We start from the raw sequence: 14,296 nt of genomic DNA, 5'->3' as shown, positions 1-14,296 counted from the left end.
CAGGGCTGAGCACACAGGACTGTCTGAAACACAAAAGACCCCCGAACAGAGTCCAAGACAGACGGGTCTTCTGTGAAATTTCACAACCCACGAAGGTGTTCTAGAAAGTACCAGGACACAAATGCTTGCTGGACTTTTGTTCTTTCTCCACTCTGACAGACAATACATCACATAATTTTCACAAAATTTATTTGGAGGAATTAAAGAATTCCACCCGGGCCAGGTTTCTTGGTGCAGGCAGTTGGGTTCAGATATGTATTATTAATGCAAACATTTTCCTGTCGTGATTGCATACCCAATTTAAAATGAATTATCCAATTAAGTTAAGAAGGTGATGCATTCTGCTTCCAGGAATATGTTGCCAGTGACTCTGTCTTGACTGTTCTCCCCTAAAAACCCTTCCAATTAAGTTAAGACCGTTCAGTACATCGTGAGGCTAAGCCGGGAGGTTGCTGTGGAGACAGGAGGAGTCTTCATCATATCACTATTTCAATCTCCTGATGAGAAGGGAGCTGGCAGAGCTCTCAGCCTCCCCCTGGGATGAGTGTTCACTGCCAACAACAACAAGGACAAAAAGCTCTGTTGGACAGAAAAGGATGAAAGAGCATGTAAGCTTCCAGATCTTCTGCAGCTACACAGAGAGTCATGGCTTGGGCTTCCTCAAGCAGAAGCCAGTTGGCGGGTGCATGCAAGAGGCAGACGCCACCCTGTCCCTTCTCTCCCCCTCGCTCTCGGTCAGTTCTAGAGGAGGCGTGCAGATCTGATGTGGAAGGTGGGACAGCACCAGCTCGGCCAGCAGACAGCAATCGACTGGTACCAGATAGCCACAAAGATAGGGGCTATGGGGTCAGACTGAGACACCACTGATGTCACGAAGAGTCAGGAAACACAGATGTTTATTTCTAAAATGCAAACCTGACCATGGCACTCTCTCGCAGACAGTCCTGTACTGGGTCTCCGCTGCCCTCACCATCAAGTTCATCCCCCACTCACTCTTGCCATCTCGTCCCTCCTTCATTCCCTAAATAAACACTCAGACTCTTCCACACCTCCCGGTCTTTGCACATGCTGGTCCCTTCCTCAGTATATCCCTTCGCTACTTTTGTCAGCCTGGTAAATGTGTTCTTACTCAAGACCTGGGTCCCACGTCTGGACCTCTGGCAGCTTTGTCTCTGACTTTACAGGCTTCCCTGATGGATCAGATCGTAAAGAATCCACCTACAATGCAGGAGACCTGGGTTCAATCCCTGGGTTGGGAAGATACCCTGGGGAAGGGCATGGCAACCCATTCCAGTATTCTTGCCTGGAGAATTCCAAGGACGGAGGAGCTTGTGGGTTACAGTACATGGGGTCTCTCAGAGTTGGACATGACTAACACTTTACTGCAAGGTAGATACTAGAATCATGACCAAGCCAGCACTTTGCTATCATAACTGGTTTTCGTGTTTGTCTCCCTGAGCAGCTGCTAAACCACTCAAGGGCAGGGGGTATGTTTTCAAAGGAATGGTCTAACCATAGAAGAAAAGGCAGAGGTGAGAGAAAGCGACCATGCCAACTTGAGAAGGATGTACAGGCATATCTCAAGAGATACCACAGGTTTGGTTTCCCAGATCACCATCAATAAAGTGACCATCACACTAAAACAACTATCGCAATAAAGTGAGACACAGTATTTTTGGTTTCACAGTCCATATAAAAGCTATGTTTATACTATACTGTAGTCTGTTAAGTGTGCAATAGCATTATATCTGAACAAACAACATATATATGTTTAAAATATTTTATTGATTAAAACAAATGCTAACCATCATCTGAGCAAGTCAATCTTCTTGAAACAGTAACATCAAAGATCACTGATCACAGATCACTATGACAAATGTAAAACTAATAAAAAACGTCTGAAATACCATGAGAATTACCAGACTCATTCAACACAGGGTTGCCACAAACTTTCAATTCATAAAGAAGTGCAGTTTCTGCAAAGTGCAATAAAACGAGGTATGCCTGTATAATTAGAAACCACCTAAAAGTTGTCCATGAAGGGAGTAAATGCTGTGAGTCCCAGGGGTTCCCCATGCCCCTCACACTTAGGCCCATGGGTGCCAGCAGTAATCAGGGCCAGAGACAGGTGTGTTCTGGGTATAGATACTTCTCTTCCCCACCCCAGGACAAGAGATTTTAAAACCAAGTCTGCCTGATGTTATTAAGAGTTGCTAAACTATTTAATAAATAAAATCTCTGTGAGAAATCCTTATGTCTACATTAGGCTGTAGATGTACCTTCTGGAAGACTCGGTTTACACCTGAGAGAAAAAACCCTACCCCCAAAATGTAAGCCATCAGAACTTCTGATGCAATGAACCAGTCCACCTCTGAGGCTCACAGCAAGACAGCAAAACAAGTTGTTTGGTAGGAGATGACAGTGAAATGCCCAGGCATGAACTGAACGTCCCATGTAGGTCTCTGTCCGCTCTGGTGTCTGCCCTTCATGGGCTCAGACACAGGTGTCCTCTCATGACCTGTGTGTTTCCAACCTGGGATTCAGAGCTTTGAGTCACTTCTTGAATAGCTTCTGGGTGGTTCTAATTATATAGGCATACCTTCTTTTACTATGCTTTGTAGATACTGTGTTTTTTACAAATCCAGGATTGGGGCCATTGGGATCAGTAAGTTTTTCTTCTAATCTGTGTCTTGTATTAAAGTCCTCTGCTCTTTCAGGGCATGGAACCCCTGAATTTCCATAGACTCTGAAACCCTTTAAGGTGGGGCTCATCTTCATGGCCTTTGTTCCACCCTGGGGACCCAGCTCCGTGCCTGGTCCACGGTGAGCACACTGTGACCTTCTGTTCATAGAGTCTAGTTTCACACCTGCAGTTGAATCGAGCTGCTGTACATGTCACAAGAACAATGATCCTTTAGGATTCGATGAATCAAACCACAATCTCCAAAGCTCTCCTTTGGTGCGTAATTGTGAAAATCTAAATGCAAGCCCAGGAGTGTCAGAAATCATATACATCATATGGGTTGAAGTGTGCTCCCAAAAAGGTAGGGGAAGGCTTAGTCACAGGACCTGTGGATGTGACTTCACAGGGGTGAGCAAGTTAAGATGAGGTATCGAGGGTGAACTCTAATTCAACACACCTAGTGTCCTTTTAAGAGGGAAATTTGGACACAGGGAGCAATGCCATGGGATGACAGAGTCAGAGACTGGAGCTACAAGTCAAGGAATGCCAAGGACTGACAATCACCACCAGAAGCTGGGAAGAGGTGAGAAAGGATTCTACCCCAAGTCTCAGAAGGAATCTGGTCTTGCTGACACCCTGACTTCAGCTTCTAGCCCCCAGAACTGTAGAACAAATATCTGCAGTTTTAAGCCCCCCACTTACTGGCAAATTGTTATAGGAGCCCTAGATAATTAATACAATAACCAAAAGGCAGTAACTTTTTTCTGACACGTATTTAGCGTCAGCTTTCACGATAGAAGTGATTTGAATCTGGGTGGAGGCCACTTCACTATGTTACCCGTTTGCTCATTCATTTGCTTCCAATACTTACTGAGCCCCGGGTACGTGCCAGACCCTGTGCAGAGTACCAGAGTGATGGAAGTGGGTGAGCCAGGAGCCTGTGGTGTAGATGGCTCTGTGAGTGGTCACAGAAACAAACGCCTGCACCGCCAGGCAGTAAGTCTTAAAACATAGATAATAGAAATGATGGGCATTTTTATCATGTGTCCTTACCAGGTGCTGATCAAACCAGCCAATCCTAAAGGAAGTCAACCCTCAATACTCATTGCAAGGACTGATGTGGAAACGCCAGTATTTTGGCCACCTGATGCGAACAACCGACTCATTGGAAAAGACCCTGATGCTGGGAAAGATTGAGGGCAGGAGAAGGGTACGACAGAGAATGAGATGGTTGGCATCACTGACTCAATGGACCTGAGTTTGAGCAAGCTCCAGGAGATGGTGAAGGACAGGGAAGCCCAGTGTGCTGCAGTCCATGGGGTCGGAAGGAGTCAGATGGGGTCAGAAAGAGTCGGACACGACGGAGCAACTGAACAACCACCAGGTGCTGAGCACACGGTCACACGTGCGCCTCACACAATCCAGGGAGGAAGGTGCTTTTCAGTGCCCACTTCCCCATCAGGGATCCGAGACACAGGGATGGAGACACTAGGACTCTACCAGGATGGCACTGACCCCAAAGGGAGCACGAGGAGGGGGAGGCTCGCCCCACCAGGGGAAGCACGGGGAAGTGTCTGATTAGGAGGGGAGGGAAGTGTCATTTAAATATGAAAGCATCTTTGCAAGCTTAATTTTCAAATCAGCCAAAATATATATTAAAAAGCACCACAGGGACTTCCCTGGTGGTCTAAGTGGTTAAGAATCTATCCCTGGTTGGAGAACTAAGATGCCACACGCTGAGAGGCAACTAAGTCTGCACACCACAACTAGAGAGCACACGCAGCAACAAAGATCCACGTGTCACAACTAAGACCCGACAGAGCCAAAATAAATAAATAAATATTAAAAAAAAAAAAAAACAGCACAAAGCATTTCTTAGCATGAGTAAGAAGAGCTGTAACACCCAGGACATGCACGATCCCCCCACCCCACCCCACCCCGGAGTGTGCTGGTGCAGGACGCTGGCACAAAGTCCTAACTTCCTTCTTGACACCTGCCTGAATTGTTCAAGTAAGTGCTCAGGGAACTAGCCTCTGCATTATTATTGTGGCTTAGCACTTGGCAGCACTGAACACGCTTGGGTGCTGTTCTTAGCCCTGTTGTTGCCATCCATTTGCTCAGTCGCGTCCGACTCTTTGCAACCCCATGAACTACAGCATGGCAGACTTCCCTGTCCTTCACCAACTCCTGGAGCTTGCTCAAACTCCTGTCCATCCAGTCAGTGATGCCTTCCAACCATCTCATCCTCTGTCGTCCCCGTCTCTTCCTGCCTTCAATCTTTCTCAACATCAGGGTCTTTTCTAATGAGTCAGCTCTTCGCATCAGGTGGCCAAAGTATTAGAGCTTCAGCTTCAGCCATCAGTCCTTTTAATGAATATTCAGGACTGATTTCCTTTAGGATTGACTGGTTTGATGTTCTTGCAGTCCAAGGGACTCTCAAGAGTCTTCTCGGACACCACAGTTCAAAGGAATCAATTTTTCAGTGCTCAGCCTTTTTTATGGTTCAATTCCCACATCCATACATGTCTACTGGAAAAACCATAGCTTTGACTAGACGGACCTTTGTCGGCAAAGTAATGTCTCTGCTTTTTGATACACTGTCTAGGTTTGTCATGGCTTTTCTTCCAAGGAGCAAGCAGTTTTTAATTTCATGGCTGCAGTCACCATCTGGAGTGATTTTGGAGCCCAAGAAAATAAAGTCTGTTACTTTTTCCATTGTTTCCCATCTATTTGCCACAAAGTCATGGGACCGGATACCATGACCTTCATTTTTTGAACGTTGAGTTTTAAGCCAGCTTCTTCACTGTCCTCTTTCACCTTCATCAAGAGGCTCAGCCCTAACCATGTGTTAACTTAGCTAATCCCTACCACAATCCTATGACATAGTCTCTACTCTTATACCCGTTTTACAGAAAAGAAAGTTGAGCCAAGAGAAATTAGGCAAGCACTTAGTCATGGAGCTGGATTTAAATCCAAACCATGTAGCCCAGAGTTAATGCTATTATTGTAGTTTTCACTGTGATAATCTGCCCAAGGGCGGGCTGGCAGGGGGAGTGTGTGTAGGGAGACTTGAGGGCATTCTCTTGAGGAAAAAGGATTAAAGAGCCTCAGCCCCAACCTGGTCCCATTAGCCTAAACATTGTTCTCTGATGTCTTCTGCAAAGTTTTGCATACATTTTCCACTTTTTCCCTCTGCCCATTTCTAAATATTATTAGAATGGGTTAAAAATGTAACATGTAGCATATAAAAACAATAACGTCCTCATGCCTGCTTACTCTGGCAGGAAAACTTGCCTATTAGGACAAATCAAGGGACGTACAGTTTCAACAGGGAAGAGATGTTAGCTGGCAGAGAAGGGGAAAGACAATAGGAACAAAGCAGCAGCTGACAAGGTGGGGAGTCACCTAATGTATGCCACGTGCAGAGCAGGTTCTGGGCAAGTGTCAGGGGAAAGCGGAGGAGGGGGAGCGGGGACAAGGAGGAAGGGGACTGAGGAAGGCATGAAAGGCAGACAGGGTCACAGGAGGGCTGCATGACCATGAGAAGCACATGCAGTGCAGGTCGGGGCACAGCAAGGGTGCCCATATGGTCAGGGGCTCCACATTCACAAAGACCTTCCTCGAACCTACCTCTCAGGTGAGAGATCAGATCATGTAAGAGTGCCATTTTTGTGGATCAAAAATAGCTAGATGCTGGCAATTTCATACCATTCAATTCACACATAGAGTCCTAGAGTCACACTGACAAAACTGAAAAAAGTCTTAATCACAAAATGTAAAATACAACTTTTCACCCTTATTTCATTGCTTCTCCCCCATTCTTCCCCCTTTCTGTTCTTTCTCTCCCCTCACTCACTCAGGCCCCCCGTCCCTTCTTCACGTCCTCTCCATGTTGTCCCTCCTTTTTTCACTTAAAACTATATTTAGTGTCTGGTGTCAGGACTCCCCTTGAGGTTCAGTGATTAAGAATCCACCTTCCAATGCAGGGGTCATGGGTTCGATCACTGGTCGGGGAACTAAGAGCCCACATGCCTCGGGGCAACTAAGCCTGCTTGGCGCAACTACCAAACCCACGCACCGCAACTAGAGAAGCCTACATGCCACGATGAAGATCCAGCACGGCCAAAACAAATAAATAACTTAAAATTTAAAAAAAAATTATATTAAAAAACCAACAGCCCTGTATTCAGCGTCTAATGACCATTGCAGGTCTCAAGAGAAAGAGTCAAACGGCCAAGCGCACACACAAGCATATGGTGTATATGTTCCCAAGGAAGGAGGAAGGGCATCTTCTCCTGGCGGCCGAGCCGGCAGGACACCTGGACAAGAGCCACGCTGGCCCTCACTGCCAGCGCTAGCTGGCAGCACGAAGGTCACGTGGCCAGGCCTTAGCTCAGCCCAGCAGGAGAGGAAAGGGACACCGGGGGTGAGCAGGCCACACTGGCCACTCGGGCCCGGGGTGCTTGATAAAAACAAAAATGTCTAAAGCTGTGATACCCTTTGTGCTGTCTGACTGCCTACCTGGAAGTCAGGTGCTCAGAGGCACAGGAAACAAATGGTTCAGAAGGCAGGGCGTGTGCCTTCCGGTCAGGAGCGTGGGCACCCTGGCTCTACCGCTCTCTGGCTGCAGGACTGTGGGCAAGGTTTCCCATCAAAGGCCCACGTCCTTACCTGTAAAGGGAGAGACGCCCGCAGGACAGTCTCAGGGGGTGTGGAGACCAGGCTGTACAAAACGTGCAGGGTGACTGTAGAATCTGAAATTGCTTTCCCCAGAGATTTAAAAATCTGCCCAAGGGAGATCAGATGTAGACTGAACTGCATGACTTGGCCTGTCTCTTGAGGAAGTCATCTTAATCCTCTGATCTCTCTTTGGGCTGAAATCCCACAGTCCTCCGTCCCAATGCCTGGGCCATGTGAAAAAGGGGAAACCGAGTCACAGATACCAAACACCTTTTCTGTGACACCTTGATTTAAAACTATAAAATCACTTTTTTTTTTTTTGTCAGTCTCAAAGTCATGCTCTTAGGCATTCTGCCAGCCAGCAAGATGACAGTTTTCCTTCAGAGGGCCCCAATTTTCACTGTGTGACTTAGAACCTGGGAAAAAGGCAAAACAATAAACCATCTGTGAGGCTTTCAGACAGTGCCATTTGTGAGAAGTGCTTTTTACATCTTGGTAGGACTCTGCATTAAGCTGGCATTAATTAATTGCTACATTAAAGGGAAGCACCTTTAACATTTCAATGACATAATCATATGCAATTACGATCATATAAAGGAACACTTTATAATTAACGATGCCGCCACTTCCTGAAATGTGTAATCCTTCTGTCTTGAATTCCAAAGAGGTTGGCAGGAGGAAGGCACTAAAGATAGTTCAGGAACTAATATTTAAATCAGTTTTTAATTCACCTTTCAACATGAATAGTAAAACCGGAACAAAAGCTTACCCTTATTAGGACTCCAAATCTTTATGTCTATGAGGCTAAATATTCAGCAACAATAGCTCCACACAGAAACGGTCAACAATTACAGGCCTGAAATGATTACCCCTCAAGAGCAATAATTTTGCCCCAGCAGTCACATCAATTGCTTTTCCAGAAACGCATTACAGCTCACTCCGACTGTCCAGGCTTTGGAAACTATGCTGTGTTATCATTAATAGAGCACTCTGACTTATTTCCGGGACTTAAACATGAGAATGGTTTTGCTTTTAATTAGGGAGGTTTCCCATGAAGTCGTGATCCCTGAGTACCAAGCATTATTCTAAATGTTCCACATGTATTTGCTTGTTTAGTTCTGCACAGAGTCCTGAGCCCACACTATTTGAGCCCCATTTTATAAATGAGGACAGCAGGCACCCAAATGTTAAATAGCTTGCCCCAGGTACCATCCCCTCCCCACCCTGGAAAAGCCTGTTTGAGTGATTCACAAACCAGACCGGATAAACAGACTTTCTCGATTGTCACATTCATTCTGTCACTCTACCTGTGACGGAGGCCACAGAACCTCCCTGCACCTAATTTCTGTTGTGAGCAAATTTTTGCAGCAACCACCAAAGAAAATGCAGAGGCAACAAAATTTGACCCACGGTCACACCTAAAGGGTGGACCTCCCTGGTGGCTAAGTGATAAAGAACTCGCCTGCCAATGCAGGAGATGCAGGTTCAATCCCTGGGTCGGAAAGGTCCCTTCGAGAAGGAACGACAACCCACTCCAGTATTCTTGCCTGGAAATCCCATGGACAAAGGAGCCTGGCAGGCTACATTCCATGGGATCGAGAAAGAGTTGTACACAACTCATCAGACTAAACAACAAAAACACCATCACCTAAAGGGCTGCCAGAAAAAAAGTCCCTACAGCACAGCCTTTCTTAAACAGCAACCAAACTTGCATCAACAGCCCCTATCTGATGCCCTTCATGGTACACTCCCTGGAGAAGGAAATGGCAACCCACTCCAATATTCCTGCCTGGAAAATCCCATGGACAGAGGAGCCTGGTGGGCTACTACTGCACTGGGTCGCAAAGAGTTGGACATGACTGAGCACGCACATGCGCGCACACACACACTGTACACTATTTTCCGCTGTCCTCAGGGGACTGTGAGGGTCGCTCCCTCCCCGTGACAGCCTCCCGAAACGGCCGAGGTTTACCTTGTCATAATAGTATCGCAGGGCTCTGCTCAGCTTGTCATAGTTCATGTTTGTTTTGTTTTTCCGGAGTCCCCACAGTTTGGCCACTTCTTCTGCTTTGAGGAGCTTGAATTCACCATCGTTGGAAGTCCAGCAGATCAGGTGCTCATGTTTCTGGTCCAGCAGTAACTGCAACAGGAACTGCCACAGCGTGATTGCACTCTCCATACCTGGGGAGGGAGGGCCGCGTCAGTGCAGCTGCCAAGGCTGGGGAGGGGGCCACCTCAGCACCACCCCCTACCCCAGCGAACCTCAAGTGCCTTCATTTCCATCCCAACCGGCCACTCTGAATCATATCTGGCTGCATGTCTGCAAAACAGCCACGACTCAGAAATACAGGGAAGCCCTGTGACCCTGGTATTTGCCACACACATCCCCACAGGTGACAGGGTTTCACTGGGAATGATATGAAAAAATTGATTAACAGATTGCCCCTTCCTAGAATCAGTCCTCATACAAATGATTGCCCATACAATGCACATGGTGTCTGGACCCATTCATCCTATCAGCTCCCTCGCTGGTCAGCCTCTAGGCTGTTACCTGGATGAAACACTGGAGCCGCTAAGTGTGGTTACGTAGGGGCCAGGGGTATGCCAATAGGTGTGACTGCATGAGGAGCTTCTTTCTGTATTCCCAGTGCTCTGATAACGCAGCCCAATGCCCGACTGATACATGCTTAAAGACCCGAGGAATCGTCTCTTTCTCAGGCACTTGTCACGTTGCAGATAGAAACACCTTTTGTGGGACTTCCCTGATGGTCTTAAATTCTGTGCTCCCAGTGCAGGAGGTCTGGGTTCAATCCCCGGTCAGGGAACTAGATCTCACCTGCCACAGCTAAGAGTTCGCATGCCACAACTAAAGATCCCACAGGTGGTAAATAAGACCCCACACAGCACCCCCCCAAAAAAACCCACCATTGTCACAAGCACAGAGATGGGAAATGCATTCTTTTCTTCACTATGAGAAGGAAGCCTATAAAATGTTATCTTTTCCCCTTGACTCTGTTGAGGACTTTGTAAATGCTGTTCCTTCTGACTAAAATGCTGTTCCTCAGCTTTGGAGCTTGGTGAAATCCTACTCATCCATCACTACCCAGTTCATATGGGACCTTCTCAAGGAAATTTTTCCCCTCTCCCAGGCATTTCCCAACTTCAGACATTTGAAGACTTTCATGGCAATGGATACTGACTGTAAAAATAACAACAATGCCCATTTGTCTCATCAACAATTGCACATTAGGAAAGGAGAGGCGGTTAGGCTGGTCTCAAGAGCTTCATCATAGCTCAACCCTCATGACTGGACACGTGAAGTGCCCTGGGTTTTGATCTGGGAAAGATGCTGGAATGAGGAAGCCCAGGATGGCCAGAGGGTGGAAAACTGGCTTCTGGCACACACAGAAGCTTTGAAGGCCAGTTGTGAGGTGGGGACAAAGCCAGAGAGAAGTAGGGATCATGCCGTGATGCAAAGAGGAAACACTGAAGCCCCAGGAGGCAGCCAGGGTGACAGGAACAAGGGAGTGGTGAGAAACACACGACTCGGGAGACCCAGAAGCCAGAGTAACAGCCTTAGGGACACTTATCTGTACCAATATTTTTGTCAGTTCCACACCTCCTCGCTTGCATTTCTCTTAAAGGGGCAGCTTTCAGACTGACGAATCATTTTTTTCCCTTTCCACACGGGGATCCATGTGAAAAATACCTAGCTTTCCAATAAGTATTTATTTCCTTATTTCCTTTCATGTGTTCAGCCAAAAGAACACATTTTACTGTTTCTCTGAGCAACATGGGTTTCTCGGTTAAAGAGAAACAGAATAGCAATGTTCTTCAAATACCCATAGGGCATTTTTTATTCACGGCTCTTTAAAGGAGATATTCTTTTCAGAAATCAATCTTCACCACAATGGCCACTCAGTCCGTAAGACAATAAATCACCTCCTTGTTGGATCAAAACAGCCTTTTGTATCTCATGAGTCTCGTAAACACATGCAGCAGCCCGCCAGCTCCAACTCCGAATATGAGCTTCTGATTATTTGAGGACGGACCACAACTTTTCCCCCATCATTGGCACTAAGAATCGCTAACAGTTGTCTCAAATTCTTCAGTGTTTTCTCACCCAAACCCTTCAGACAGTAAGCTTTCAAATATCTCTAAAATTTTAAAGTGGATGCTCGGAGGAACCTGCTCCAAAGGGTAGAAGGCTGCCAGTGGGTGTGGAGGTCTGGATGGAAGGGATTCCTGGGTCGGTGGCTCTAGCCACTCACACCTCCCCCATCTCTGATATGAGCCATAATGTTCAGATGGAACAGGAGGACAATGTAAACATCTCCATGTGTTTCACACTTAGTGCTTCTACCAACCAGGACTCCTCAGAGCTTCTTGTGCTTCCTGGAATCCCTTTCCATGGCATTCCAACCGTGTGTATTGGAGCCATGTGCCCCAGGCATAAACGATGAGGACCTACTGTACAGCAGACCGGATAAATGTTCTCAGTCTTTCACTTCTCCCTTTCAAGTGGCCGTGCAGCAGTGCCCAGAATGGGTAGAGTACTTGTCCCCCATCCCACTGATATTTGGGGATGGCCACGTTATTCGATTTGGCCAATGGAATGATGAGCAGAAATGGCGATGTGCCATTTCTCAGCTGAGGCCTAAGAGGCTTCCTATGTTTGCACTTTCCCTCTTGTGTTCCTGTTACTACTGTGAAGCTGTGGCGCAAAAATGAGACATGTGGAGCCAATCTGAGCTCGACCCAAAGCCTGGAGCCAAGTCCCACAAATCACAGTCTGAAGCAGTGTCCCTGAGGTCAACCAATGAGAAAAATAAATGTTGCTGTATACCAGTGACTCTCAGTCTGTTTGTTATGCAGTATTATAGCAGCAAGAGCTGACTATTACAATGTCTTAGTCTAAAAAAGATCTCTTTGCTGGGGTACGATATCTTTACACTGTAAACTTACATTTATAATCATGAGGTATGTCTAGGCATGAAAAAGCATGTTATGCAGGGGGATTGGCCAATCCTGTCTTTACTCTGAGGGTTACAAGTGGGCCACATAAATGACCATGGGTGCTATGGCATGGCCTACAGCAAACGTAAAAGGAGGAAAGAGGGAAAGAAAGGGGAGATACAAGAGAGGAAAGTGAAAGGGCAGAGGAGCACAGGGTAAGGACAAGGACACCCTCATCAGGGCCCTGCCAGATTTCCAGAACTGATGAGCTGGGCCAAGGAGAGGCACAAGCTGAGCGCCAGGAATCACAGAGCTGCCCCCCCACACACACTCAGAGCTTTGGTGAGGCTGGGTGGGTTGAGGAATGTCCCCTTCCTCCCCCGTCACTCTCCCACATGGAGGTGTCGGACCCAGGCTACCGCTGAGGGTGGGAGGATTCCTCAGAGGGTTGATGCGAGTGGCAGGGCTACACTGGAGGTGACTAAGCCACCTAGCCACTCCTGCCTAAAGCACGACAAACCCGCCTCTGACAGCCCCATTCTCCTTCTCCAGCCCTTCAGCCACTCCATGCCGGTGGATCCGCCAGCTTCACTGAATGTGCCGTCACACAAGTCTTTGCTGTGAGAAATCCAGCCACACATGCCTCAGAGATGAGTCTCAAAAACATTGCCAAACGAGCTTATCACATCTACAAACATCTGTCACCCACTTCTACACTTGGCAGAAGTCACGCTGGGAGGCAGTGGGCCCCCCACGGCCACTGTGGGCTCCACCCTTGCCACCCTCTCTGGTGATGGAAGTGGCTGAGTATATGCGGGGCGGTGGGCACACGGTAGGCCTTGGGGTGGGCGGGTCAGCAACTGATCTCACCACTGTGGTTCCCACCACTAAGATGCTCAGCGTTTCCTTGATTTTAGTTCCAACCTTAGTAACTATGATTCAGTGTCATCATTTACACAAGTGTTTTCACACACAGTCATGCTTCACACCTTTGCCAGCCACAAACTTTGCCCCCTCAAGGACACAGGCAAAGGAAAGAGTCTAACACATGACTGGGGAACACACTCTCCCCCCAACCACCAACACATATTAGCAAAATTAATATACCTCTCACCAAAAAAAAAATTATTTTTAGTGTTTTTAAAAATAATTAATTCCTTGATGCCTAGAATCCTTAATAAAGTCCTATGTCTTAACATGAAGGTACAATCAAGTCCAGTGTATCTGGCTGCCATTATGAAGAATGTATGTAATTCAGGCAGCATCCTGTGGCTCTTACTAAATAAAAAGTTCAAGAAGGGACTGATACTTGACATTTATGTTTGATACATTATTATACAAGTGGGGGTCTGCTTTAACGTAATATGTCTCATCAGCCTAGCCTCATTTAGCTGACTTCCCACAACTCTCCACTTAAAATATGTAGAATACATGAAAGAAATGCTATAATTTTCTTTAAAAAAAATTTCCCAAATCAAACTTTAAGCTGAGTAGAAAATGTTACTCTTCCTCCCCTGCCCCATGCCTTATTTTGAATGGATAAAATTTTATCAGGTAGGATAATGCCATTCTTTTCTTTTTCCAAGAGTTGATAAAATGTAATGTTTAACATGAACACACAATCCTTAGAAATCTTAAAATCTCATAAAATAATTTGATAGCTGCAAAATCATTGACTGATGGTTTTTAAATTATTTTTAATTTCACAGAAAGCACATGATTCTATTCTTATTTTTCTTTTTCCTCTTTTTTCAAGGTTAAATTTTTATTGATTGAAAGAGTCTTTAAATTTTACAGTGCTCATAATGCCATGCTTAATGTGAACATTAAGCACTGCACTTTTATGTTTAGGAGGATCCACTGTGAAAGCATCACTGCTCTTGCAGGAAGAGGTGCCCTCCGTATCAGGTCCTCTCTGTACTATCCCTGACCGCATCTCGACCCTGCCGCCCACTGCAGATGGTTTCTCTCTCAGCA

General features: G+C 46.4%; 1 protein-coding gene across 5 annotated transcripts in view; it reads right to left on the bottom strand.

The window, feature by feature from the left end:
- The window catches only part of ELK3 (ETS transcription factor ELK3), a 70,094-nt gene that overhangs the window by 32,483 nt on the left and 23,315 nt on the right, over positions 1-14,296 (bottom strand). For all 5 annotated transcript variants that reach the window (XM_019961120.2, XM_070789563.1, XM_070789564.1 and 2 more), the window contains exon 2: positions 9,336-9,544. In XM_019961120.2, the coding sequence (XP_019816679.1) occupies positions 9,336-9,542 (207 nt within the window). In that variant the 5' untranslated portion in view covers positions 9,543-9,544. The remainder of the gene's footprint in view (positions 1-9,335; positions 9,545-14,296) is intronic.

This window comes from Bos indicus, chromosome 5 (assembly GCF_029378745.1).
Source record: "Bos indicus isolate NIAB-ARS_2022 breed Sahiwal x Tharparkar chromosome 5, NIAB-ARS_B.indTharparkar_mat_pri_1.0, whole genome shotgun sequence".
Lineage (NCBI taxonomy): Eukaryota > Metazoa > Chordata > Mammalia > Artiodactyla > Bovidae > Bos > Bos indicus.
This window is presented reverse-complemented; position numbering and strand designations above follow the sequence as displayed.